Genomic DNA, 25210 nt, shown 5'->3' on the forward strand with positions numbered 1-25210 from the left:
GCACCTTTTTTCTTTCTTTCATTTTTTTTTTTTTTTTTACTATTGAGTAAACACAAGGTAGGGAGATACGAGAAGAATACCTTGTACCTCGTACAACATGACGTATGCATTCCCCCAAATAGCGAACCTTTCATTTAACATAGGTATGGAAAGAAAATTAATTTTAGTAATTAATGTGAACTACTCGAATATTCTTTTACCGCACGATCAATTAATTAATGTATCGCTAATTTGAAAATATGAGAATATTTGCCAAAATAGAGCATTTAATTATAAATAATGTTAATAAAAACTGAATTCAACGAAGTTAATTCTTGCTCGATTTCATATAATACCTATACTTATCCTAAAACTAGAATACCTATATATTTTTGTTAGAATTTTGTTAGAAGACGAAGGGTGACGCTATCGCAGCGACTTGCCAGAATGTAGAGATACGAGATTAATCGCGGTGACCGGGATACGTCGTACGAAATTAGTCATCGATCCTTTTACTTTGGTGTCTCCGGAGTCTGTCGGCGGCATCGTCGAGGTATTATTTGTGCGGGCGTTCTCCGTAATGCACGGATTGCACGCAAAATGCGTGCCAGCCACTTGTTGCACCGCAATACCGCGCCGCATCCAAAGTACAGAATCGCGTTAACAAGTTTGCTACAAGATACGAGTTACGCGCCGCAAAAAATCATGAGACGCACTGGTTTTAGAAACTGACGACACACGCCACAAAAAAAAAAAAAAAAAATTTTGCATTATCGATCGACAGGATTGGTTAGCTTCAACTTTCCGAGTTGGGAAAAGTTTAAACAAAATTTTAACTAATAATTAATAATGCTGCATGTCACGGTCGACGTGCGATCACGCGCTTATTATCACCGTTCGGCGGGATGTAATCAATAGCGTCGCGAAGCGTAATTGACGAACGTGTCCCCCCCCACTTGCTTATCAAATATGCGCGTCCTGTTACGCACCGCTTATATCGACGTAGGCGTCTTAAGTGCATCTGCTCGGATATCTGTCCACTGTCGTTCTGGCCAGCTCCAGATACCGCGGCCGAAATAGAGCGCGGACGAAAATAGACGCGCGTTGCCCGTGAACGCCCGTTAACGCGCGGGATGAAAGAGATTGCAACGGGACGAGCGCATTAGAACGCGTGACGCTGGTAATCACAGCAACCCACACGACCCGCAAGGTCTACATTTCCCTTAACCCTTCAGTAAGCGTGACAAAACTTAAAATAAAAGAAAAAAAAAAGTTTACAACAAACTTACGCTATACATTTTTTTTTTTTTTAATGCATTTAATGCACTTTGCATATATTCTAAATTACCTAAATTAATTAAACCTTTAATTAACGTTTTCTAAGGGGGGAAAAGTCATTTTTCTAGGACGAATTCTCGAGTGTAAAATATATAACGAATTGCTAAAAGAGTAAGAGATCAAAACTCTCACCTAGAGAGAAGACCACCGAGATTCGAAATTTTTATTCGCCACATTGGCGAAATAAATATAAAACGGACCAACTATCAGAGGGATCAGGTGAATTAGATTTCAAGCATCGTTTGTCCGGTGCGTTGAATCACACGCGACAAATAGCGACCGTTTCTCCTTAACGCGCGCAAAAACGGCGCGCGTTTTCCAGATTGTGCGGCCGCACGTGCAATGCCATTTTTTTTTTCCAGGTCGCGAAGGCCAAACGCTTTAAATATGGACAATAGTAAACGCGATACGTTATATGGCTAGGCGCGACTCGGCCGATTGACATTTCGAATGCGAGCGGCCGGAAGAAAGACCCTTTTGTGCACTTCCGAGCGACGCAAACAATACGAGTCTAAGCTTTCGTCGTTGCATAAAAGTTTGTTTCTCCTAATAATAATTCATATTCTACAAATTTAATTATATTCCTAAGTTTTCCAAAACCTAATTGCATTCCAAGAATAACGCAGGTAAAGCTCTTCAAATCTCATTAAACAAATAAAATGAAAGAGGCTTTAGAATAAATTTTACAAGTTGTTACTCTTTACGTATATTCATACTAAAAGATTAAATGCTTCGTGCGAATATAAATATCTCCTTCCTGAGCTTAGCTCTCGCAGCCATGTTCCCCGTTTAGTTCTCGTAACAAAGTAATGATGCAATTGCACTCCAGCGACGCGTTTCGCTGATCGCGCTGCGTAAAAACTGTTACACGCGAATATGCGCGTACCTCGTTTCAGAACATTTCTCGCGGAATTCGCGGCGGGTCGCGTTGCATCGAGGACGATCCCGTGTTCACGCGTGAGAGCGCGTCGCGACGTCCGTGAAAAACGCAATTGCGTCGGAAATTCTCGCGCGCGGATTAATCAGACCGCCGGTGGGTCTCGCTAACGAACCAAAACGTTCGTTACCGCGGGACCTCAATGGCACCCATTCAGCTGGGATTGCTGGCTGACGCAACGAATTAGCCGCCAATTGGAGAAGGTCGAGACGAAACTTGGCGAACGATCTTGTCAAAGTGACGGAAGTTGTCCCACAGCCTTCAACGGCTTTCTTTCGAAAACAAGGTAAACGTGAACATACCTTGGAGATTTATGAAAAAGGTTACGTTGCACGTTCCGCAGATTTTTGTTTTTTTTTTGTTTTTTTTAATAATTGTAATTAATTTAATAATAATTTATCTCTTAGTGTACGAAGAGAATTCCATACGTGATGATCTCGGGGTGAGAGCAGATAACCGGCGCGATTCGCGATAAGCAGATGATCGATGCGCTTCCGGTGGCGCGTTCCGGGCTGCAATTACGAAATGACTGATTTCGTGCCTCGCACAAACTTCAACGCACATTAACCGTGCACGCGTGTGCGTGTAACCGGCGGTTGGCAAACCCTCGCCTTTCTTGGCGACCGCTCTGACTCATTCACTGAGAACGGAGAGAACGCGCTAATAAAAACCGTACCGATTGTCTTATAAAAGAGCAGAGCCGCATTTCAGAGCCAGGGAAGCTTGAAACATATTGAGAAGTTCGCATAGCGCCGAATAAGAGTATTAAAAATCTTTGTAATTAAAAAAAAATATATATATATATATTGTATAAATACATATAATATTTAAATTGAACATGTCGCAAAAAATAGGCCGGAATAAAATAGATAAATAGGTATAGAGAAACGAATGTCTTTAGTTACGGGATTAATCCCAAGTGAACTTAACTGGCATCTCTATTGCTACAGATGTAGGAGATAGCAAACTATGCGAGGGGCAATGACCTTCGACACTTTCGCTAAGAGATTAATTATAAGAACTGAGCCATCGATGCACCATTACTCTATTATCACTTTAAAATAGACCTCGCTTGTTCCATTAATTTGAAAGCGTTCAACTTTAGAAATTTCTTAATGTATTACTTAAACTACTTAAAAAGCAGTTTGATCGCGGGCGAGACGATATCCGCGAAACAATCCTGAATTTCGGCTTGTGAGAGCGTCGAACGGTAATGAAGATCGACAGAGAGCAGAAGATAAGGGCTATCGTTACGTCAATATTAGCAGACCTGTTTCCAGGACCAGCAGGAATTTATATAAAGCGAAACACCGCGGAGCTCGCCATCCCCTTTAATTTCGAAGCACTCGACCGCGGAAAGCTCGCGCCGACGCGACGTTCGTAATTCAATTTCGATCCGCACACACGGTCAAGCCCGGAAGTCGATCGGTTCCCATCGCGGAATTTGCCAGCCACACGCGATGTCGGAAAATCACGTCTTGAATTTCGCAAGTGCGCGCAGCCAAACGACACGCGATTCCAATCACGGCGCCCTTTAATCTTGCAATCGCACCAATTCCGATTTAAGGCTTCCGCGAATCACGAGAGAACGTCTTCTGAGCAAAAGCGAGGAATGTCACAAAGAGTTACCGCAAGTCGTTGTAATTTACGTAGCAGGACGAAGTACGCGAATAAGCTTTACAATTGTAGAATATGAGTTATTCATTTGTATTATTAATTTATTTTTATTAATACTTTTTCATAAATTGTAATTTTTAATAATAATTATTCGAGATACGGTTTTATCTGTCTACTTAAATATCCAAATGTCAGCACATCTCGCTGCGTCAAGCGCAGTGACAAAGCTCGTTCGACGATCTGAATCTCAAGGACAAGTGGAAGCCTTAGAAATATCCCGCGTTGGCGGATTAATATTGTGTAAAGTGCGCGGCGCATGTATGAAATAATCCAAGTTTCCCAGACACGACCGCGTGATGAGCAATATGATAAATTATAAGTGGCATCACCGATGAAGCGACACAGTGCTTGATCGACAGCGGCTCATCATTTTCAAAAATAAAACTCGCCGGCCGATATAATTAATTCGACAAGCATTGTAAATTAATCTCGGAACACGAAACTTGAAGCGAACTTCGGGTCAGCTTTGACTCAACTAAAGAAGCCTTTAAATTGACGTTAAAAAGAATTACCGATGACAAAACGTTATACAAAATTACACTCAAATTTCTTATTTTATTTATCGAAGAAAAAATTTATAACGTTGCTATAAAATACGACAGTCATCCCACGCTTCTTCGAGTCAGCCGGGCGAAACTTAAAGATCGATATCGTCTCGGCGAGCGTCGCGACTGACAGTCAGCACGTGTCGAAATATTAATAAAATAAAGGAAACGCCGCGGATTTGCTTGCGCTCGCGAAAGGCGAGCCAGCCTCTCGAAAGCAAGTGCATATTGTGCAAGGAGGCTGCCCAGCGGAAGGCACCCATTGCCAATATTGATCGTGTCGCGTTTGCAACGCAAACGACCGATATGTCCGAGGTGTCCGAGGGCCGGTCTGATTCACGCGATCGTATTTCTGGAGGGCCAGGTGTTTCGCTTAGACACCGGCTCACGTACCGTGACACCGTAAAAAGGTGAATGCAAAATTCGGCGAGGAAGTTCGCATTCGACCGAGTGAATATCGCTAATTTTTTTTTTTTCTCTTTCTCTCTACCGAGTTTGCGGATTTTCGTTCGCGAATAAAGTGGATTCTTTCTACATGAGAAGCTGTGTGATATTTAACGACGATGACAGTTCTATTCACACGGTAGCACGGGGGAAACGCGAGAACGGCGGTAATTCAAGATAACGCGTGTAATCCGCAGCGAAGTGCTCCCGGTTAACCCGCCGTCGCGTAACAGATGTTAGCGAGATAAGAAGTGCACGTTATCGCGTTTGCACCAAACTCTTAATAAACTGCACAATATTTCATCCTTCTTGTATTTTTATTCAACTATTTAATTGTAAGTTTAATTTGATTTAATTAATTTCTTTCTTTCTTTCTTTCTTTTTTTTTTTTTTTTTTTTGTAAATAGTATATCAAGTTTCCAGGGTGCATCTATCGAATTCTTTAACCCGCATCTGGGAATCGTTCGTGATATGCGATATCATACCGCGAGTCGGTTGGGAAACACTGCGAGAGAAGAATTAACGCTCGAAAGCGCAATGATATTTCTTCCCATGCGTGCCGCAACATAAAGTGGTTAACAATAACGCAATTCCCGCGCGGTCTTTAAGAACCCCGGCGAATTATGAATGCCCCGGTAAGCATTCGACGAACGAAATTGCCGAGTGCGTTTCGCCGGCCGCGGTACAAACGCGTTGAATAATTAATAAAATTTTCGCGCTAAATAATGGAAGACGCCAGCGGCTCCTATCTGCGAGATTAAACCCCGATTAGTAAGTCTGAATACCGCCTCGCACTAAATTTCTTCCAAAAACATGATAAATGATTAAATCTACGTTGAATTATGAAGATCAATTATATTCCGAGAGAAAAAAAAAAATGTAATCGCTTTTAACTTCAAGTATAATTTTATAATATCTCCAAGGAAATAAATACGTTCAATCGATTCAATTGTTATTACCTTCGTAATGAATCACGTACATTTTTATCATGCGAAATATCACCGAGTTATAGCCGAAGCTAAATTCTTATCTCCTTGAAAGTAACCGAGTTATCTATTCATAGTCGGGGGGAACTCCCAAAACGCATCTCCACTTTCAAGAAGAAAAAATAAAATAAGTAAAATAAAATTACTCCAGGGAAATGAATGTAAGTTTCGTAATGCAAGAAATAACCGGAGTTTGAGAAGACTTCCGCGAGTTACGAGCGAAACGGGAAAGTGATCGAGAGCTCGCCCGGCTGCCGCCTAGTCCGTTTACGCAGAATATTTTTCGCACGGCTCGAAAAAGTGACTATTGTGTCTGGCGGTCGGGTGTTCCGCCGGATCAATTATGCCGGTCTCCCCTAACAACGCGCCGCTCGCTCGCTCGCTTCGCGAGCAAACGGTAAAGCCGTGCGAGCGCGCGGCCGGCGATCGTGCATCCCGAGCTGCAGACTGCACCGAGCGAGAAACTCGGCGTCGTCTATAGTTGATGAAATCCAGCGCGCGCGCGCGGTCGCGCTAGCACGTTGAATTAAATATCGGAAGATATATCCACTCTCCGTGCGCTCCTATCTCTTTCTCCGTTCAGAACTACCTGGAGAACGGACGTACCTGCCCGGCCGAAACTCCGGAGGACTCGTATCTCGAGATATTTTCGAGAATTTATGAAAACGGAAATGGCTGGATGAGTTTGCAGTTTTACCAGAAAGATTTATTACCCACGCTGTTTTTTTTTTAATTTTTTTTTCTTTTTTTTTTTTTTAAATTCCTGCGGCTTTCTTTCGATTCCCGGCACGCGACGCGAGAGAAACGCGTCTCGACTAAATCGCCTAGGTTAGATGTAGTTCGTTCTTCTGCGATGATATTCATCTATTAGGGAAATTAATCAAAATTGAGGTCAAAAATGTAAGCGCGACACGCGCGGATACCTCGTGCAGTGGCGTTTAAAGAGTTATACCCGAAGAAATCATAGTTAGCGATCTCCGCGTGATTATATTCCATCGTCAGCGTGTGTCAGTATGTCGAATAATCGATATCGTTACGTATGGTATATAAACAATCGCGGGATCGATAGCGAGACATAGACACATCACTGACGTCAGTTTCGAATTGGATCCGATGTTTCTGTTCTTACGCGAGCGAGAAGTGACCGAGTTTACGCCGGAAGTCCGTGATCACGAACGCGAGATTTCATCTTCGATAACCCTTCGAGCGTCAAAAAGGGAAAGAGAGCAAACACGGTCTTACGTAATTATCTGCAAACGTGACATTACAGCTGTTAAAGTCGCATTTTTTTTTTTTTTTTTTTTTTAATTAGTCACCAATTAACAATTCAAATGTGTTAAATAGAAAAATATCTTGAAACAAGACATTTTAACGAAGAGTTAAGTTAATAAATTTTTTATTTAATATGTAATAAATGTTAAAAATGTTATTAGTTTAAAAAAAGAAAAAACATTAAGAAAAAAATGTGCGAAGTGTTTCTGCGCATTTGCCTAAAATTTTTCAAACAACCATAACGTACTAAAAAAAATTGTATATCATCGAGGAACCGCAGCAAAAGTTTTCTGCGAGTGTAAAAATTATAACTGACGCGGATGAATAATAAATTAACGCTGCGACATCGCGTACGTTTCGTACTTGAAATCGATCTAAACGAGAGAAGCAGAATTTATAATTTTTAATTTACATTGCCACAAGTATTACGTGTAACAATCAATATTCCAGCGATTGAACGATAAACTCGGCGCGCCCGAAAATATTTTACTTGCCGCGGAATAATCTTTTTTCTTTCTTCTGGATAATTAAATTAATTAGCTGCTAAAAAAAAACGTCCAGATCATCTTAAGGAATTTTAATTCTCGTCGTTTCGCAGACATTTCTTTCGCACGCCGCCGAAGCGTTCGTTCGGTCGGTGCCTCGAGAGGCAATTAAATCGCGTTTTCGTGACTTCCGCTCGGCTCGATTACGCTAAACGGGAACGCGCTGCAAGCGCATGCAAGATTTTCGGTCTACATGTGGCAACACGCGCGGTGAAAGGAAGTGCCGTCTTCGCGATCGACGTCTAAGAGGAACATCCGTTATCGTGCGCGGGAATTCTGATGGCGCGCCGCCGGTGGAAATTATCCACGGGAGCAACTTCCGCCGAAGGTGCTCGTCCATCCCCCCCTCCCCCTCCCCATGTCCCACGCGTGTCAATTACAATTCTCAGAAGTCGTCGCGCACCGGTCGTCGTCCGCGTCTGCCTGCGATACGGATGCGCGAAACTCCGCGGCCACGTGTCTTAAACAATGTTATTCTAGCTACAGCCGGTATTTATCGGTTAATTTTCGCATTTGCTAGAACGCTGCTAACCATGAGAAGAATATGTCGCGGCACAGAATAAAATTATAAATTCTGTTGTTGGAATTAAGTGAAAAATATACTCGATACGGCAGTGTTCACTAATTTTTCATCAATTAGTTAGTTTTACTTATTTTTCTCTATTCAGGCATTTTTACCATCGTCATGGCTAGGATCGTTCTCTTCAACAAATGTATAGCAACAGAATCCGCGAAGAAAAGAAAGAAAACAAATATGGCGCGAAGGGGAGACACGGTCCGCGGAAGGAAGGTCGTGCACGAAATTTCCCGTATATGGAAAGGCGAGTTCGGAGGCCGGCCGACTAGCCGATCGATCTAAGGATCGGGATCCGGGCCCACGCGTGATTAGCACGCGTAGATCGGACCTCGTCTAACCACGTGACAAATACTTATGGAAAAACACGGAGGTGCACGAACGAGAACCAGGTAACCCTTAAACGAAGGAAGAAAGAGAGAGAGAGAGAGAGAGAGAGAGAGAGAGAGAGAGAGAGAGAGAGAATAAATGCAGGACAAAGGGAGATCGAAAACGAGGAGAAATAAATCGGACACAACTAAAAAAGACGAGATACGGAAAGAAGAAAAAAGAAAAAGATAGAGCAAAGATCGAGATGAACAAAGACAGAGCGCCGAGCGACTCTCCACGAGGAAAGAGAAGCACGGTTTGCCCAACGGTCGCACCGAGAGCACAAGACGCACGATGAAGTAGAAGAAAAAGAGAGACGGAAGATGGGAAAAAAGGCGAGCGTCGCGTAACGAACGTCCGAAACGAAATAAGACGGTCACAAGGACGCGCTCGGGGGCGCAACGATACATTTTGGTACTCACCGTCTGTCCTCTGGATATTGATGCTGCAGCCGACGTCGATGTTGCACGTACCGTGATCCATGGTCCCCATTTTAGTCGATTCCGTTCGCCTTGCTCGGCACCATAAACCGCGACCGGCTCTTCCTCCGTTAACTTGCTACGAGCTCCGCACGCGGCCGATTAATCGACGCACACGAGCGAAATAGAGAACTCACGGGAGCGAGAGAGATGAAGCGACTCTCGCGCGACCGCGACGACGGTTGACAGTTACGAGAGCGTTCGCATTCAAACTCGCGCGGCGACCGGTCCTCCGTCTCCCCTCCCTCCACCGCCTGCGAGGTCCTCCGCGACGGGCGCGCTCTCCTGGGCCGTCGCCTCGGCCCCTTGCTTCCGGAATCGCGAATCCTGCGAATGTCCCGCGAGCACGGTGTTCTCCTCGGCACCAAGGCACGCCCGTGGTTCGGCCGCGGCTCTCCTTCCTCACCGAGCGAACCTCTCGCCGCCGTCCTCCTCCTTGGCTAGTCGGCCTCGTCCTCGACGAGGTCAGCTGCGCGAGCGAACACGCGCGCGAGCACTGCACCAGCTCGCGTGAACCCGTGGTACGTCGCGTACCTAGTCGAGAACACTCGCGGCTCGGACGTATTCTCGATATTCTTCGCGCGTCCGAGGGGACGGCCGTTCGAGTCACTTTCCGTGCCGGGATACACCGCCAGTGTCCGTTATTGACAACGGAAGGACCGCGAGCGCCAGCTGCCGGCCGGCGCGCACTGACCGGCCCGCCATCTACTCGCGCCGGGTCGTTGGATCAAACGCGGGATCGTAACTGGTCCCGACATCTGTGCTGTGCTGTCAAAGATATTCCACGATGCGAACTATCGTCCGATAATGCCAATCGTGCCAATAATCAGATGGTCACTCGGGAGACATCAGTAGTATGTCTAAATAATAAATCAGGCACATTTATAAAGTAAATTAAAAGAAATTAAAGCACAACACGGCAAAATTATTATTTTATAATTTATAATTTCTACTAACACATCTACTAGTTTAAATTATTTTATAATTTAATTTCTTACAAAAGTCACTTTTTTTTTTTAACTCTATTAACTATTTTTGGAAATGTATAATTAATGGTTTTGATAATTACATGAAATATCTTCTCTTTTTCTTCAATTCAGTTTTTTTTTACTTTTATTATCTTCGGCGTTGGAGACTCCGTAACTTGTCGAACTAACGTCTTCAGCTCTTCCAGATCGAAAGTCTCCGTTTTTAATAATCGCTCGATGATATGCATTGCCCTATGATTACACAAATCACACAATTATTATCAATTACAATAAATATAATCTTTATAATTATACAAAGGTGTTAAAATTTATTAGAGATCCTTACATGTCTTGACCCTTAGCTTCCGGTAATCTTGATGGTAACTCGCCGGCCTTAAATTTTTCATATACCTACAAAAGTTCTACTTTTAGAAATTATATAGCACAAATTAAATTGATTTATTCCATATTTATTTATGCAAAGTTTTGCTAATATATTTTTAAATATACACAAGCTAAATCTTTACCTCCGATGCTCGTTTAACAACCTTTTCGTCCAAACCCGCACATCGTGCAGCGGCGTGTGCGAAACTGCACGCAACGTGTCCACTGCTTAATCTGTAAAGATACGCAACGGAGCCGTCCTCGTTTGTGATAAACTCGAAAGTCTGTAAATAAAATAAGAAATAAAATGAACAATAAAAATTACAAATAACAGAATAGTTTTATTTAATTGGAGTAAGTCTTACTTGTTCCTCTATTATCGGATGCTGCGGCAATATGTCCATCACTCGATGCATATGCGTAGTCACGAAAATATGCGGACAGTCGGTTCCTCGATCAACAAAATTACTTAGTACAGCCGCGAGTAACGATAGACCACTCACTTCGGACGTCCCGTTCCCGAACTCATCCAAAATAACGATGGAGTTTGGTGTGGAAGCGTTAAGAGCGGAGTTTATCTAAAAGACCAAGGAGAATGATAAAATGTGTCTTTCAAAAAACACGTTATTTGATCAATAATTTATAAATAATAATTTTAGTTTAAACTATTATAAAATTATTATATTAAACAATTTTGAAATATTAAATAATTTATATCGCGGAATTAATTCTTCGCAAAGGCTTTGCCCTTCAATTTATTCACCTGTCGCATGTCTTGCAGAAACATACTCGTATTTAGAGCAATGCTATCTATAGATGTGATTTGAGTTAAAATGTGCGTCATTAATCCTATGGTGGCCGACTTAGCCGGCACGAAGCAGCCGATATGAGCCATAAATGCAATCAGCGCAACTTGCTTGAGATAAGTGCTCTTGCCAGAAGCGTTCGGTCCGGTCAGGACCTTCACCAAAGTTTTTCCGTCCCCAGAATAAGTGTCATTCGGAACAAACGTTGTTAAAAATTCCTGCAAGGGGTGTCGTCCCTGTTCTATGGCTATGACCTGGCGATCCACCACGTTCGGTTTCACATAATTATATTCTCGCGCAACCACGTAAAATGCCAGTAATCTGTAACAATCAAAAAGCAGAGCATCTTAAAAAAGTATCATCTTAGTTCAAATAAAGAAATATTCTTTGTATTTACTAATATTAATTCTTCCGTCGTTTCTTTTGTTTAATTTTTTACTAATTTTTTTTTTTAATTAGTTCTCGTTAAAAATTTATATCTGATTCACTCACGTGTCTAATTCAGCGCACAACTGAATTGCATTAAATATTGAGGTAGCGTACTTATTAATGTACTTCACGAGTTTCAGCAGAATAAAACTTTCCCGCTTATTTATCTTCAGCATTATGTCTCCTATAGTGCTATCCAGTTCTGAAAGAATTAATTCACAAATTTAGTTTTAGGTGGTTGCAAGAATTAATAAAAAAAATTAAAAATAATAAAAAGTTAAAAATGCAACGCGTACCTTTGGCGCTAGGGCTCTTGTAGTAACGTATGTTGTTGCTGACAAATTTGAACTCTAGGTTCTCCAAATTGGCATTGTCGACCGGAGATGGATTCCATCCGGTTATCGCCAGGAGATATCCGATGTTTGGTATATACACCATTTTGCAGGTCGTCACAGAGGCCGGAAGATACTCCTTCATATCTTTTTCTCCCATCCGTGTCAGGGTCTCGGGTAAGGTATTTCTCACCTGACGCACTGTATGACGATGGAAATGTAATACACAACGTTTAACAGTTAATTAAAAAAAAAATTAGCTTAAAATTAATTTGTAATTTGTAAAAATTTGTAAAAATAAAAGAGTGCCAAGATAGCCAAGATAGTCTATCGTTTGAGAATTAATTATAAGGGGATAACAGAGCTCGGCTTACAATTATCTAAGTGCGGGTCCACATTTACACGTACAATACAGTCGTTTTCTGATCTCTTCATAGCGAAGTCCACTATGTACTCAATGAAATATTTGACGTAACGTACTTCCTTCGTAACACTGCCGACAATCTTGTCAAACAGCCTCACTTTCTTGCGGTGCTTCTCGCATATGTCGCCGATATAAATTATGGAGGAAATTGTCTGCGGAGCAAAACACAGAATAGAATAAGTCGCACAAATTACTGAGATATACGCGAACTAAATTGAATACCTTATGCAACCGTCGCCAATCGGGAACTTTTGCTTGCTGTGCCAAGTAGCGATCCAGAATGACGTTAGTCAAGCGGGAAATGTGTTTCAGACACGACGTCAAATTCTCGACGATGCTCTGATTATCCGGATTCATACAGAACTCAATGACCTCGAATCTATCGTTAAGAACCTGCATATTCCGAATAGGGTGCCGCAACGTTTTCCTGCAACCGCAGTCTCTTCAGAACAATGCTCTCGAAATTTTTTGGAGCGACAAATTTATTAAAAAAAAAAAAAAAAAAAAAAAAATTTACTGGGAGATGAAGATAACGCAGCGTTTCTTACCACAAAAACTGCATCCCAGGTCGCGACTGGCAACGGTTCAAGAGAATGAACAAGCTGCCGCTTTGCTTTTTCGCTGCCGCATCGCCACACTTGAAAAAACTTGGATGATGCTTGGCGTGCACGATATTCAACGCCTCGTAAGTGTCGTCGTCCATCATGACGATGTCGCGTCTGCGAAGTCCCGCGTGCAACAAAAAAGTGGTCGTGTGAAGATCAAAATCACAACACAAACTAAAGGAAACAATTTCCAGAACGACAAATCTAAACCGATGCTATGATAACTTCAAAAAAAAAAAAAAATAAAAAATAAAAGACCGTGAATAGAACCTTTAACAAAGGTGAGCAGCAAATGCAAAGAGTGCATTTGTTTATGCAGCTGTTGGCTCAGTTGCTACGCTAGTTCAGAGATAAATGTTGTTAACAATCAAATAAATAATATTTAATCCTTAATTAAAATTAAACCATAAACGCTGATTTAATTATGCGCTCATGCAGATGGTTGTCTCATTTAAATTAAATAAAACAATAAATGCAGATAATTAAACCTGAGGCATCCCGGTTTATTCAGCTGAGCCAAAATTCGAGAAACGTTCTTGAAGTAACAGGAGTACACAGTGAACAAGGTGTCGAAGGACAGAATGCCGCCAATGCCATCCTTAATGGATAGTGTCAATCTCGAGCTGTATATTACCGAATGGTAATAGAAATGGTAAAGCAGAGGTCTCATCATCGGGTAAAATGCAACTCGAGCTTCCCGCTGTCGATCTAGGATGGAGCTAGCGGCTAGAGTATAACCCTGGCCTCAAACATCTTGTTTACCATGCACTTTTGTTACTTCTCGAACGTTTTTGCCCGAGTCTCGACACCGGTAAAATTACACGCATCCGTAGTTCGTCGTCGCAAATTATTAAATGTAAATTAATTAATAGTAAATAACGCGCACAGAGCCACGCTTTGTAATATTAAGATAATAAGACAGATGGACTCTGAATTAGCGCGATAAAATCGTGCTTAACAGCTACGGAAACGAATGCACCGCTCTGGCGCGAGAATGCTAATTCTATCGCGGGATTGCAAGGGACTCACAACGTCATGCTGGACAGAGACGCGAAGCCAGGCCTGCCGGAAGGATCGAGAGCAATGTTGCTCCAGTGCTGGTCGATATAGATCAGGAGTAGACCCAGGGCGTGGATCATGACGATCGATTTGAAGTTCAGCAGGCCTTGCAGGAAGATAAATCTTTCGACATTGCTGGTGTTCTGCGGCTCGGACTGCAACTTAAGACATCGCACTCTGTGATAGCATCTCTCGAAGCTGTGCTCTCTCTTTCGCATCACCCTCAGCGAGACCCGGGACGACCCCGCGGCGCTCGGTTTCGATTCCTCGTCATCGTTCGACGTTTCCGACGTTATCAGTGCCTCCAGCACCGTCAAGAACTCGTCGGATGTACCAGAGATCGTAATAACTTGACGCGGTTGACACTGCTTGTACAAAGCCCTAGCGATGTTGAAGCGAGCGCCGTCGTCGTAAGTATCTTCCATCACGAACAGTTCGGACGTGAGAATGTTGTAATAAGCCGCACCCAATTGATTGCTGGACCAGATCATTGCTAGAACGATCTGCGAAAGTACGCGATTTGGATTTATGTAAAAATTTGCCGAATAAAACGCTTCCCTTGGGACTCGCAATTAACACAATAACAAAATCCGTTGTTTTACACTCTTAACTAACGCGATTTTAATTGCTTTTTATACGAGAGTAACGTTTCACAAAGAAGAATGGAGAATATTAAAAGGAGTTTAACGTTTAGAAATTAATTCTGAGATACGAGCCTCATCTCTGTCAGTTAAAACGCTTTGCGCAACAGAACCTCCGTCGTTCTGTTCATCCTGTACTTCCGTGGCCAATTGCGATGTGGGAATATTTATGTGAAACTCTTCTTCATCGTCACTGCTGCTGCTTTCGCTCATTAACGACTCAAATTGCACTTGTCTGCGGTAAAATATGTCAGCGTTAAAAACGTAACAAAGTAATTTTGTCGTTCGATATACATTACAAGATATTAAAAAAAAAACAATTTAAAGAGCATAAATCTCAACAGTTTCAAGTAAAATGTCGAATCAAATTGATATGAACGTACGTGTTAGACGCAAGAAGAGAAGTCGAGGACAGGACGCTTTTTGGAAGACTCGAATTCATCTTTTGTTCTTCTTTCTCTCAGATTACCGTCGTGAACGCGCAAACGAGTGGACGCTAATGAACAAAATGGCGCCTGCTTACAATCCGAAGTCTACGTACTTACCCAAGATGATAACTTCATGCTGTAGACGCCTGTTGAAGGTAACCGGGAATAAAAGGGAAATTTTTTTATTGTGAAATTCATACAGTTAATAACAACATTATCTTTTATTTGATTACATTACGTGAGCAAATATTTGCAGTCGCCTGCAGTTTTGTTACCTGTACATAATTACACAAAATACCGCCCTAAACCTGTTTGAGTAAAGTATACACCCGGTTTGTTACTGATACTTTTCCCGGCGACGCGCCGCTATAATGTCTCTCGCGCTTTTACAGCCGACGGGGCCGTAAAGCGGCGCGTCGCACGCGATAAGCTTACAATCTTTGATTCCGCTTCTGTCTTGTTAATATATCCTTACGGCGAATATAAATAGATGAACGTACAGAGAGACGTACGGAACACATTTGGTTAGGAGTTAGATCGTGTTACTTGTTACACATCATATAAAAGTATTACTTGACATTAATTTCACGTATATAAAATGCGCTGACGCGGGAGAGACGGTCGTCGCGCCGTTGCAGCGAATCGCATAAAATACAGGATTCTCTTAGAGAACATTTTCTAAACGTACAGAAACAAAGCTACGTCTTTGTAAATAACTGTGGTACGAAATCTCTGCTCGTATAAAATCTCGTGGAAACCCGTCTGACTTAATATTTAACGCATTGGCATACGCGAAAAATCGTCGAGTTTTTACATTTAAAAATCGCATTTTGGTTCAGATAGATAGATATGGACAGTTCGATGTTTTACGTACACTAGAAAGTATAAAAATATGAATAATATGTCGGATTTTCTTTGCGTCATTTCGTTAAAGTCTACATATATTTTTTAAGGTCTGCAGCAAGATTTCTAACTCGGAATAGGCGGAGGCGGCTGCGGATTGAAGGAAATGGGTCGATAGCTCTTCTCCCTCACAAATGGCTGCACTCCGTTCAATACAAAACCGTTCGAAGGGTTTCGTTGCTGTTTGATCGGCTGTACCAGGCTCTCCTCCTCCGTACTAGCGGCCTCCTCGCTGCGGGTTGGGCTAGCCGACCTGATCAATTGTTTCTTACTCTCATCGCTTTACTTCAAAGTCCCCTCTCCGTTCTTCCCAATTTGACATCGACAGAGAACGTCACGGCTCGTCGAATTTTTATCATCACATTGAGGTAAGTTAATATAATTTATATTTAAATAAAATATATATGTATATAAATCTTTACATTTCTAACATTTCAGCTTTTAATTTTTATATAAAATTATTATATAAGATAAAGTATATCAGGTTTTTTTTTTTTTTTGTAGAAACGGAATTTCCAACGTAGCCCTTCTTTTCGAAGGGAGACCACTCTCGTCCGTATAAAGAATCAATATTTTGCGACTGGCCGAGCACATGACGCCTCTGCTGTATTTGTCAACGCACTGAACGCCAAGGCAAACATCTTTTCTAGAGGAGTTGAGAATCTAGTAAAATATTAGCATAGTCCTTATGCAGGCGTATGCAAGTCTCGGAGATCGTTGGCCGGCGTTCAGCGCGTCGGAAGATAAACCCAGATTGCGGTATCGCGGAGAGACGATCTTTCTTTCGAACGCACTGTAACGCGGTTCAACTGATGCCAGTGGTTTTTTTCTCTCGCACGATGTTTTTTTTCTCGCCACTTATGTGCCATCCTCGCCCAATGCGTAGTTAGAAGCGCGACCGTATTTGCTTGGCTTGGTTTAATGAAGCGTTGTTAGATGACTAGAGGTGTTATAAGACTACTTACTTTACGCCCACCTTAAAACCTGCGCACGACAAAAAATCAGCCAAAAATTAGTAGTCGCACGACACGCGCGGACTCTTACCTACGAGTGCGATTAGTAGATTTAATTACTGTCATATTTAGCAAACATTAATATTTGTATTAACTTGCATCGAAAGTGCAAGATAAGCCACATTAAACATTGATTGTACCGAGTTATCAAGTGAATTATAGTTATAAGTTTCGCATACCGGAACCAGCACGAAAATATATCTAAAATTCTAGATAAAAAAAAAATTTCTTTTTCTCAAGAAATTATAATTAAATTTTATAATATAAGCAAGATTAAATTGATAAAATTTAAAATTATTTAATTTGAAATAAAGCATTTAGGGAACAACAGTTTATCGGTTGTTTGAGTTTTATCTAACTGATCTGGGAAAGAATAAAACTATTTTTTATTTTTTTTAATTATGTAGCTCGTGCTCACTGCTGTACGCGAAATGTATCAGGAATAAATGTCATTTAAACCTTCTGTTCAGGCATTTAGCGTTTGTCGACATAACTATTATTTCGGGAAACATTCTCAAGGCCTGGGAATCGTTATCTTAAGCGGAGTCAAAGAAACCAGATTGTATCGAACGTACCTAGACCGTATAGGCTTGCTCTTAGTGACGGCTTGCCTGGAATGCGGTCTCGTATTCGGTTGCGATAGCTCACTGTCGCTGCTGGCTAAGGAGGATCTCGCCGCCACGGCCCCATGAGCAAAATCTTTCCTGTTGAGTAACGCGTTAGAATATTATTCGCCATTAGCGGTTTCGTCTCGCAATCATGGACTGTTGTGCGCGAGCCTAACATGGCTGCGAGCACATGAGTGAAAGTGAATTCAAAGACTCTTCGGAATGACAGACACTTCGTATATATGTATTGCATAGCGGAGGAGACCTTTGCCCTTCTTAATCCTTTTGCGTAGTCCGCGTATAAAAATTCCGCGTTCACTTTTCATTTTCTTTCCTTCACGAATATACGGCGAGTAGGAAGAATAAAGCCCCTAATTATTTGACTTTTTTAAAAAATCGGAACCTAAGTGGCACGTTTTCCCATTTATCATTATCCTTTATCTCATTTTCAATACATGAATATATTATATTAGATTGTTATGAAAAAGATTCCTGTCTTTCAAGAAATATATAAATATAAGTTATAAAAATTTACCTTAGAAATTAATAAAAAGGTATTGCGTGATATATTTGTGTGATTAAAAATCATTTTACGCTTACCTGTAATTGTCGGATCTGGGCGTAGAGCTGAGATTTGCCGTTTTAGCGACGTTTACGTGCGCGTCTACAAAGACAGGCGAACTCTTGGGTATATCGCACACCACTTTGGGATGCACCGTGGTTTGCTTATATTCCAGATGCGACGACGACTCGGTGGGCGCCCAGTCGTAATACTTTGGCCGGTAATCTTTGTACTCCCTCGGTTGCTGTTGATGTTGCTGTTGCTGCTGCTGTCTAGAATCCATACTGGGCGCTCTTTTACGCAAATACTCGTCGCTACTGACGCTGCTCTTTCGTATGGTTGTCATTTTCGCTGGTGGAACTGACGTGGGTGACGACGCGGATGACGATGGCGCGCCGTCCGGGTCCGCACGAGATAACTGCGAGCTGTCCCACACAGTGGGTAAACTACTACAATTGAAACAGGTTATTAGTAAATAAGTTCTGAAAATCTTATCTAAAAAAATTAGAGACGGAAGGACGAAAAATATCTAATTTAATTTAATCAGAAAATATAAATGTAACCTGCAACACGCCGTCGGCCATAGATCACTCAATTGTAATTATCATAAAAAAATTATTATAATTAATTAATGTCGTTAAAAATTAAAGCGTTTAATCACCTTAAATTTTCATCCATACTGTATAAGCGAAGTTGTTGTCTAATATTTGCTTTCTCTCTGGCTCGTTTTCGTTGAAATTCCTCCTCTACCTTCCGCATCGCCTCTAGCTCGCCTTTTCTTTGTCTTTCCTTGGCTTCTGCTTCTCGCGATAGCTTCTCTGCCAATCTACGCCTCTCTATCTGCCGCACAGTACTCTGGAACGTGAATCTACGTCCTTTTGAGTTGCTCTTTAATGGTGCCTTGACTTCCGGTGTTAATTCCTTATCATCCTGCAAATTTTGCTGAACGCCAACGGGCGAAGCACTTCGCTGCTTCATCTCAGAAATGTTTTCACACGATTTGGAAAATCTACCATTCACTTTTCCATCGTTTGCGAAAGACTTTTCTTTTAAAACTGATTCTTTGGATTGCTTACTCGTCTTCTCTATATCTTTGTTCGATTTTCTAAATTCATCTATGCCGTTCTTGCGGAATTTAGATCCAGAGCTGTTGCCAGAATTCTTCTCACTTTCCACCGCCATGTTACTCCTGTAGCTCAAACTCTGCGGCTGATATTGAGAGTCATTAGATTCGGGCAGGTACATTACGTGACCGCCAGAGGCTAAGTATGAGAAAGAAGGCGGCTTCATAATCGCGGGAAAATCAGAGCGATCCTCCAAATCTTCTGCTAGAATTTCGTCGTCATCGTCTTCATCAAAGCTGGGTTTCCAGCCGGGTGGCGAGGATCGTGTCACGTCTGTGATCTGAGTATGTTGTAGCGATGTCGGGGCGCTTGTCGATAGCAGCCAATTATCATCCAAAATATCGCGAGTGCGCTTTCTCTCCAAATCCAACGGTCCGAGTCCGAGAGCGCCCGACACCGATCTTTTCAGTTTCTGTAACGAATTGAAGGTTGAGCCTTCCTTATTCTTTAAATCCGGATTGTACAAGTACATTCGATTGTCGTCGCGCGGCAACGACAACGAGAACACGTGCGCTCTGGGCGGAAATTTCACTGGTGTCGGCATCGGCGGTGGTGAATCTACCCCAGCGTCACTGCTGGACTCTTCGCCTAGATCTTGTTGTGGCGTCCAGGCCGGTCTTGTAGCTGCTGTCTTCAATCGATTGTTGTTGGTATTGGTGCTGATATCTAATGAATCGTCATTAGCCGCGCCGGCGTCCCCGGATATTCCGGAATCGCCGGACTTGTCGTGCGAGCTTCGCGGACCGAGTGCAATTAGCGGCGGAGGCGGCCTCGAAAGTCGTTCGATGCGTTCCTCGAACATCACCTAACACCCAGCAACGTAGTTTAATTAATTAATTTTATACGTCTTTAGTTCTATTTTTGGTAATTAAGTATTTTTTAACTTGTTAATAAAATATATATTTTAAGTTTTTACGCGCTTACCGGAATTTCTTCGCTCGCTGTGCTCATAGTTGGTCCAGGAGCTTCTAACGCCGACAGCAATCTCCATGCCGCCGACGGTGAAAATCGCGGGATTTCCAACTGTTTCTTAGGTAATGTAGGACGTAACTTTAATGAGATATCTTCGATTCCACTTTTTCCCTAAAAATTAAAATTATTTAGTTCATAAAAAAAAAAAAAAAAGATTTGATAACTTTTGCGTTTAAAAAATTAAGTATACAAATGACGATTTTTATTGACAGTATTAAAAATAAATAAATTAATTAATTAATAAAAAAGAATAAGATATTACATCATCCGTGTAGTCGTGGCATTCGATTGCGCCATTGATCTCCCTGGCTTGCAATCGGGATTGAATTTGCTCCATGTGCTGGTCCACGCAATTCCGTGACTCATTCGACTGCGTTCCGTCCATGCCGAAGTAAAAGGTTTTCGGTGCGGACTTCTCCGGTAACGGTAATCTAGAGACATGATTGAGAACACATCAAACTCCGTAGAATGATCACGAGCGAACATGTTAATTAATCATCGCTCGCTCGTAGTCATCGTAGAATTAATTGCGTGTCTATATGCATCCCGCGCATGCAAGGCGTTCATTGATAGCGGAAATAATTACCGGAATCGCTCGACATACGCGAGCGCATCCGCGACTCGCGAGCAAGAGATAAATCGACCGGAGACGCGAGAGCAACTTACACGTGCCAATTTTTCTCGCGGACGGCTTCCTTGGCTTCTGGTTTTCTCGCGAGCTTCTCTTTGGATTTTGCGTCCTTTTTCTCTGCTGTCGCGGGAACAGGTTCGCAGGACCATCTCTTCTCGTCCGACAAGCCATCAGTATTCCTAACGTCGCTCTTCCGCCATCTACGATCGGGATCTCTTTCCTTTTCTCGCTCCTTAGCCTCGCTCGTTCGCTCGGGCGTGCTTTCCCTCCCGGAGCCCTGGCCGCGAGAATCCGTGACCCTGATGTAAGGTCTCACCGGGCTCTCCGATCTGGTTCTCCCCGTGTCCGCTGCATTTTCGTACTTCCGGCTTTTCGTGACGCTCTTCGCCCGCTGATAGTCCTCAAGAAGATCCCTGCGCTCTTTCTCCGACGTGAGTTTTTCTCCCGCAGAGTGTCTTGCGGCATCCTGACGTTCCTTCGACCCTTTCCGAAGAGGTTCTTTCGGGCGCATACCTGAAGACTGGTCGTACATCGCTGACTTTTCGACAAGTCGTCTCTTCCCGCCTGACACGCCCTCCGCCTGTCTCTCCTCCAGGTAGTCCTTGGCTCTCCCGGTATCGCGAGCGTTTCCCTTGCGCTCGTTGTACGAGCTGTGCTTATTTTCGGTACGGCTGCAGCGATCGGCCAGTCGCCTCTCCTCAACTATCCTGTCCTCGACCGCGCGTTCCTCGGGGGAAATCTCTTCGTTCTTAGCCGATCTCTTTTCCGGCCTCTTCGCTTCCTCGAGTTTCGACTCTTTCGTACATCGATCGGTATCGCTACCACGTTCCAGGTTCGCCGTCTCCGCGGACGATCTGCCGCCGCAGTTGAGCTTGTTGCGTACTTTTCTGGCTACCTGCATCAGCTCTGCCTGGAATTCAGGGCTGCTCATGCTCCTCTGCAGCGTGTTCTTGCCGTCGAAAACTCGCGAGCGTCTGTGCTCGTCCCGGCACCAGCGATCCTGATGGAGATGACTGTTCTGATCGCGCCAGACGAGTCTGTTCTCCTTGTTCGCGACCCGGCCGTCTTCATCCCGCCACCGTCGCCCATTCTCCAGGCCGCTGCCGCCGTTCTCGCAGCGTTCTGTAATAACGTGAGGTTGCGACGACGAGGTAAGCCAGTTGACCTGCGCCCGCTTCGACTCCGCTCGAGTTTTAAACAGGCGCGACCGTCTTGGCGGCGGCTGAACCTCATCCTCGCCACGGCAGCCTCCCGACCGATCTTGACCGGACTCGGCGTATCTGGGAATAATGTTCCTACGTCGAAACATGGGTGTTTTAAACAACCGATCTCAATACAAATCACTAAGATTCTAATATTCCATATATTTAATAAAATTAATATATTTAATATATTAATATATATTTAATAGAAAGAGATCACAGTTTGTAAAATAGTATTAATAGATCCGAACGATAAAAGAATGCGTTCCTTACCTGTAAGAGTCTGGGGACGATCCGTCAATGACGCCGTTTGACGGCGGCGCCGGTGCCTTGTATTTCTTCTTGCCTCTGTACCGGCTCTCTCGCTCCCTACACTCTCGTTCGGGATAATGCCCGCTTCCGCAATGCCGGTGCTCCATCGCGTGCTGATGCTGGGGCTTCCCGTTGCAACGCGCCGCCTCCCGCGCCATCGGCGAGTACCGCAAGTCCGGCTCGCTCCCGAATCTCTTAAGTTCCTGCATCTCGTTCTCCATGCAGCATCTCGCGTTCCCGTAGTAGCAGCAATGGTGCTCGAGCTTGCGGCCGCGAGACGCGCCGATGTTCGACGCCGAGGTGCTGCGACTGCGGAATATTCCCTGCTGCGGAACAAGAGGGTGGGTTTAAAAAAAAAAAAAACATCTCATCTCGCGAATCGCGAGTCGCGTTCGTTATATTTTTTATTTTTACCAAACGCTTCGTTTCAACGGCGATTTAAATGCCGAGCGGCCTGAATGCGCGAGCCAAACGCGAAATATTTATGTCCGCTGCTCACAATGGGAGCCCGCTCATTAGCGAGATACGATTATATGCATAACGGGCTAGGAGAATTATTATTATTATTTTTTTTTTTTTTTTTTTCCGCCTAAGTATTACGTAAAGGTAGAACGGTAAAGTGTTACGTTTATTTATAGAGCACTGTTGATTTGCGAAGCGTGCGCGGCTTCCTTGTGATGTTCGCGATGAGCGACTGTATGGAGGCCGAGGCACCGTGACAAAGCCGGGCGGATGAGAAACCGTCGCTCTGTGCAACCAGCACAAAACACAAAGCGTTCAATGAAGGCCGCGTGATACATTTCGCGAATTCACGGTGAATAACCCCCCCCCCCGTTCTACGGAATAATCTTAACCGGGTTACGACACACGGCACTCAGCCAAAAGATGCATCACGAGTTCCGCGAGGACGCGCATCGCGTGAGATTTTCAGACGGCGGAAACGCGCGTCTTCGGAGACGAAACAAGGATTGGCTGAACGGAAGAAGCGAATCGAAATTAAATTACATCTTTTCAGTAATTTTGCGAAGGAGGACGAGCCTTCACAGCGAGAAAGCACGAAACAAAAAGCGCCGGAAAATGTCTTGTCACAATTTTTATTTCGTGAAAACATAATTTATGCAGAAATTTAAATAAATACACGACCGAAAAAAAAAAGAAACTATGCCTTCGTGAGTTATTTTTTGGTTTTACTGTCGTAATAAAAATAAATTATTGAAAATAAATCCTTAGACGTTAATAAATTACACCGTGCTAAAAATCTTTTCGACTTAAGAAAAAAAAAAGGTTTTTTTTTTATCTCTCGTACTGTTCAATTGTTGCGGTACATTTACTTTTGCTGACGGACCGTTCCGGAATACGTGTATTCTTCGAATCGAAGCGACGTGCACCGTGCGGGTATCTTTTCGTGGAGGCGTTTCGATGGAGCAGAACTCTCGCCAACAGATTGAAAAACGGCGATACGCTCCTTGCACGAATCGCGAGCGGAAATCTACCCGACGCTTATTTATCCTACAAGCGAAATGACTGAAAAATTAAAACGCGAGTCGGAGACGATCGTAGTATCCCCATTACTCGTGCGAAAATCGGTGCGATCCAATTGATACGACTCATAACGCGCAAGAATAAGTATATCATTTTACACATTAACGAACAATAAACATATTAATGTCCGCGCCAGCTGTCGTTATTGACGGAACGGAAAAATTATTAATTGGCATGAGAAACTTGGCCGTCGCGGCAAGACGAATTTCCGCAGCGTCCGCCGACAACCGCGACGGATCGCGGCTCGCATTCTGCGGCACCTGAGGAGAAGCCCGGCCACCGCCACGTCATCCGGCGCGATTCGAAAAGCCGCCGCGAATCCTTACCTTATTAAGGTCGTGCGGAAGCGTGAGGGCCGGCGGTCTGCGGCCGCTTATGGTTCCCCCGTTGTGAATGATGCTTCCATTATTGGTGGCGCGCAGCCGTTGATTGGGAGGCTCCGGCAGGACCTTGTGCCCGGTCTGCTGCTGGGGATGATGCCTACCCAGCTCCCGCGGGAAGGACTGCGTCCACCCGCGTCCGGCGACCTCGTGCCCGTTCGACGCGCAATACTGATGGGAGCTGCTGCCGTTGTTGCCCATTTCTATGCCGGTCTGGCGTCTCTATGGTGCGCACGACTCGCCATTCATCTTGCATCTGGAAGGATCGGAAAGCGGGACCAATTATCTAACGTGTTCGCCTGAAATACCTATTGAAAGTTACTGTGCGATCTAATTGGATCCGCGAAGCCAGAACGTGCCATAAATCCGGCGACTTTTTATTTTTTTTATTTTTATGAAAGCAGTAAGAATCGCGCTGTACCCAGAGCACAATGCGCGACTTTCAGAAGGATAAACTAATCGGCCGCACAGATCGCGTTAATTCATCGGAGATTATGGCAGTAAATTTTACGAGAGCAAAAACGGGCCACGTTTCCCGCAGTGCATAAGAAACTTAAAGAGGTATTAATTAAGTGAAAATATAATAAGAACAGATATATAAAAAAAAACGTCTAATTACATAATAATTGGGATAAATATGAAAATCATTATTAACGATGACAGCGTTACAATTCTGATAATTCCAGCGGAGAAAAGGAGTTGCGTAATGCGGTGGAGTAGACCGAGAGATAAATGAAACG

General features: G+C 43.4%; 3 protein-coding genes across 6 annotated transcripts in view; all 3 read right to left on the reverse strand.

The window, feature by feature from the left end:
- Klp10a (kinesin-like protein 10A) overlaps window positions 1–9757 on the reverse strand; it is a 31376-nt gene extending 21619 nt beyond the window's left edge. Inside the window, exon 1 of the mRNA XM_070664516.1 lies at window positions 9089–9757. Coding sequence (XP_070520617.1) covers window positions 9089–9158 — 70 coding nt within the window. The 5' untranslated portion in view covers window positions 9159–9757. The remainder of the gene's footprint in view (window positions 1–9088) is intronic.
- Window positions 9758–10075: 318 nt separating this feature from the next.
- LOC139107164 (mutS protein homolog 5) lies at window positions 10076–15264 on the reverse strand. 2 transcript variants are annotated; one of them, XM_070664523.1, is made up of 11 exons: window positions 14123–15264; window positions 13037–13207; window positions 12711–12915; window positions 12439–12640; window positions 12029–12265; window positions 11796–11934; window positions 11261–11624; window positions 10863–11075; window positions 10641–10781; window positions 10460–10524; window positions 10076–10365 (listed from the first exon to the last, which is right to left on the reverse strand). In XM_070664523.1, exons 1-11 carry the CDS (start codon window positions 14641–14643, stop codon window positions 10242–10244), a joined length of 2382 nt encoding a protein of 793 aa, XP_070520624.1. In that variant the 5' UTR covers window positions 14644–15264; the 3' UTR covers window positions 10076–10241. The 2 variants fall into 2 exon arrangements, with proteins under 2 accessions (XP_070520624.1, XP_070520623.1); XM_070664522.1 differs by lacking the exon at window positions 14123–15264 and adding an exon at window positions 13582–13853.
- Window positions 15265–15423: 159 nt separating this feature from the next.
- On the reverse strand, window positions 15424–24756 carry LOC139107163 (protein split ends-like). Of its 3 annotated transcripts, none has more exons than XM_070664519.1 (9): window positions 24417–24756; window positions 22510–22874; window positions 21070–22329; window positions 20666–20834; window positions 20356–20514; window positions 18969–20236; window positions 18346–18753; window positions 17713–17841; window positions 15424–16377 (listed from the first exon to the last, which is right to left on the reverse strand). In XM_070664519.1, the coding sequence occupies exons 1-9, from the start codon at window positions 24669–24671 to the stop codon at window positions 16191–16193; spliced, it is 4200 nt and encodes a 1399-aa protein (XP_070520620.1). In that variant the 5' UTR covers window positions 24672–24756; the 3' UTR covers window positions 15424–16190. The 3 variants fall into 3 exon arrangements, with proteins under 3 accessions (XP_070520620.1, XP_070520619.1, XP_070520621.1); XM_070664518.1 differs by having other exon boundaries at window positions 18346–18756; window positions 24417–24755; XM_070664520.1 differs by having other exon boundaries at window positions 16238–17108; window positions 18346–18756; window positions 24417–24755.
- Window positions 24757–25210: the final 454 nt, after the last annotated feature.

Source organism: Cardiocondyla obscurior, linkage group LG12 (genome assembly GCF_019399895.1).
Source record: "Cardiocondyla obscurior isolate alpha-2009 linkage group LG12, Cobs3.1, whole genome shotgun sequence".
NCBI classification, from domain to species: domain Eukaryota; kingdom Metazoa; phylum Arthropoda; class Insecta; order Hymenoptera; family Formicidae; genus Cardiocondyla; species Cardiocondyla obscurior.

Excerpts from the sequence above, each read along its gene's own strand:
- LOC139107164 (XM_070664523.1), bottom strand. The coding sequence starts at position 14,643 with ATGATCTGGTCCAGCAATCAATTGGGTGCGGCTTATTACAACATTCTC. Across the intron at positions 12,266-12,438 it reads GGACCCGCACTTAGATAATT|TGCGTCAGGTGAGAAATACC; the intron begins GTAAGCCGAGCT and ends ATCGTCATACAG. Across the intron at positions 10,782-10,862 it reads ATCCGATAATAGAGGAACAA|ACTTTCGAGTTTATCACAAA; the intron begins GTAAGACTTACT and ends TTTTATTTACAG.
- LOC139107163 (XM_070664518.1), bottom strand. The coding sequence starts at position 24,671 with ATGGGCAACAACGGCAGCAGCTCCCATCAGTATTGCGCGTCGAACGGG. Across the intron at positions 22,875-24,416 it reads TTCCGCACGACCTTAATAAG|CAGGGAATATTCCGCAGTCG; the intron begins GTAAGGATTCGC and ends CTTGTTCCGCAG. Across the intron at positions 20,237-20,355 it reads CAGCGAGCGAAGAAATTCCG|GTGATGTTCGAGGAACGCAT; the intron begins GTAAGCGCGTAA and ends GCTGGGTGTTAG.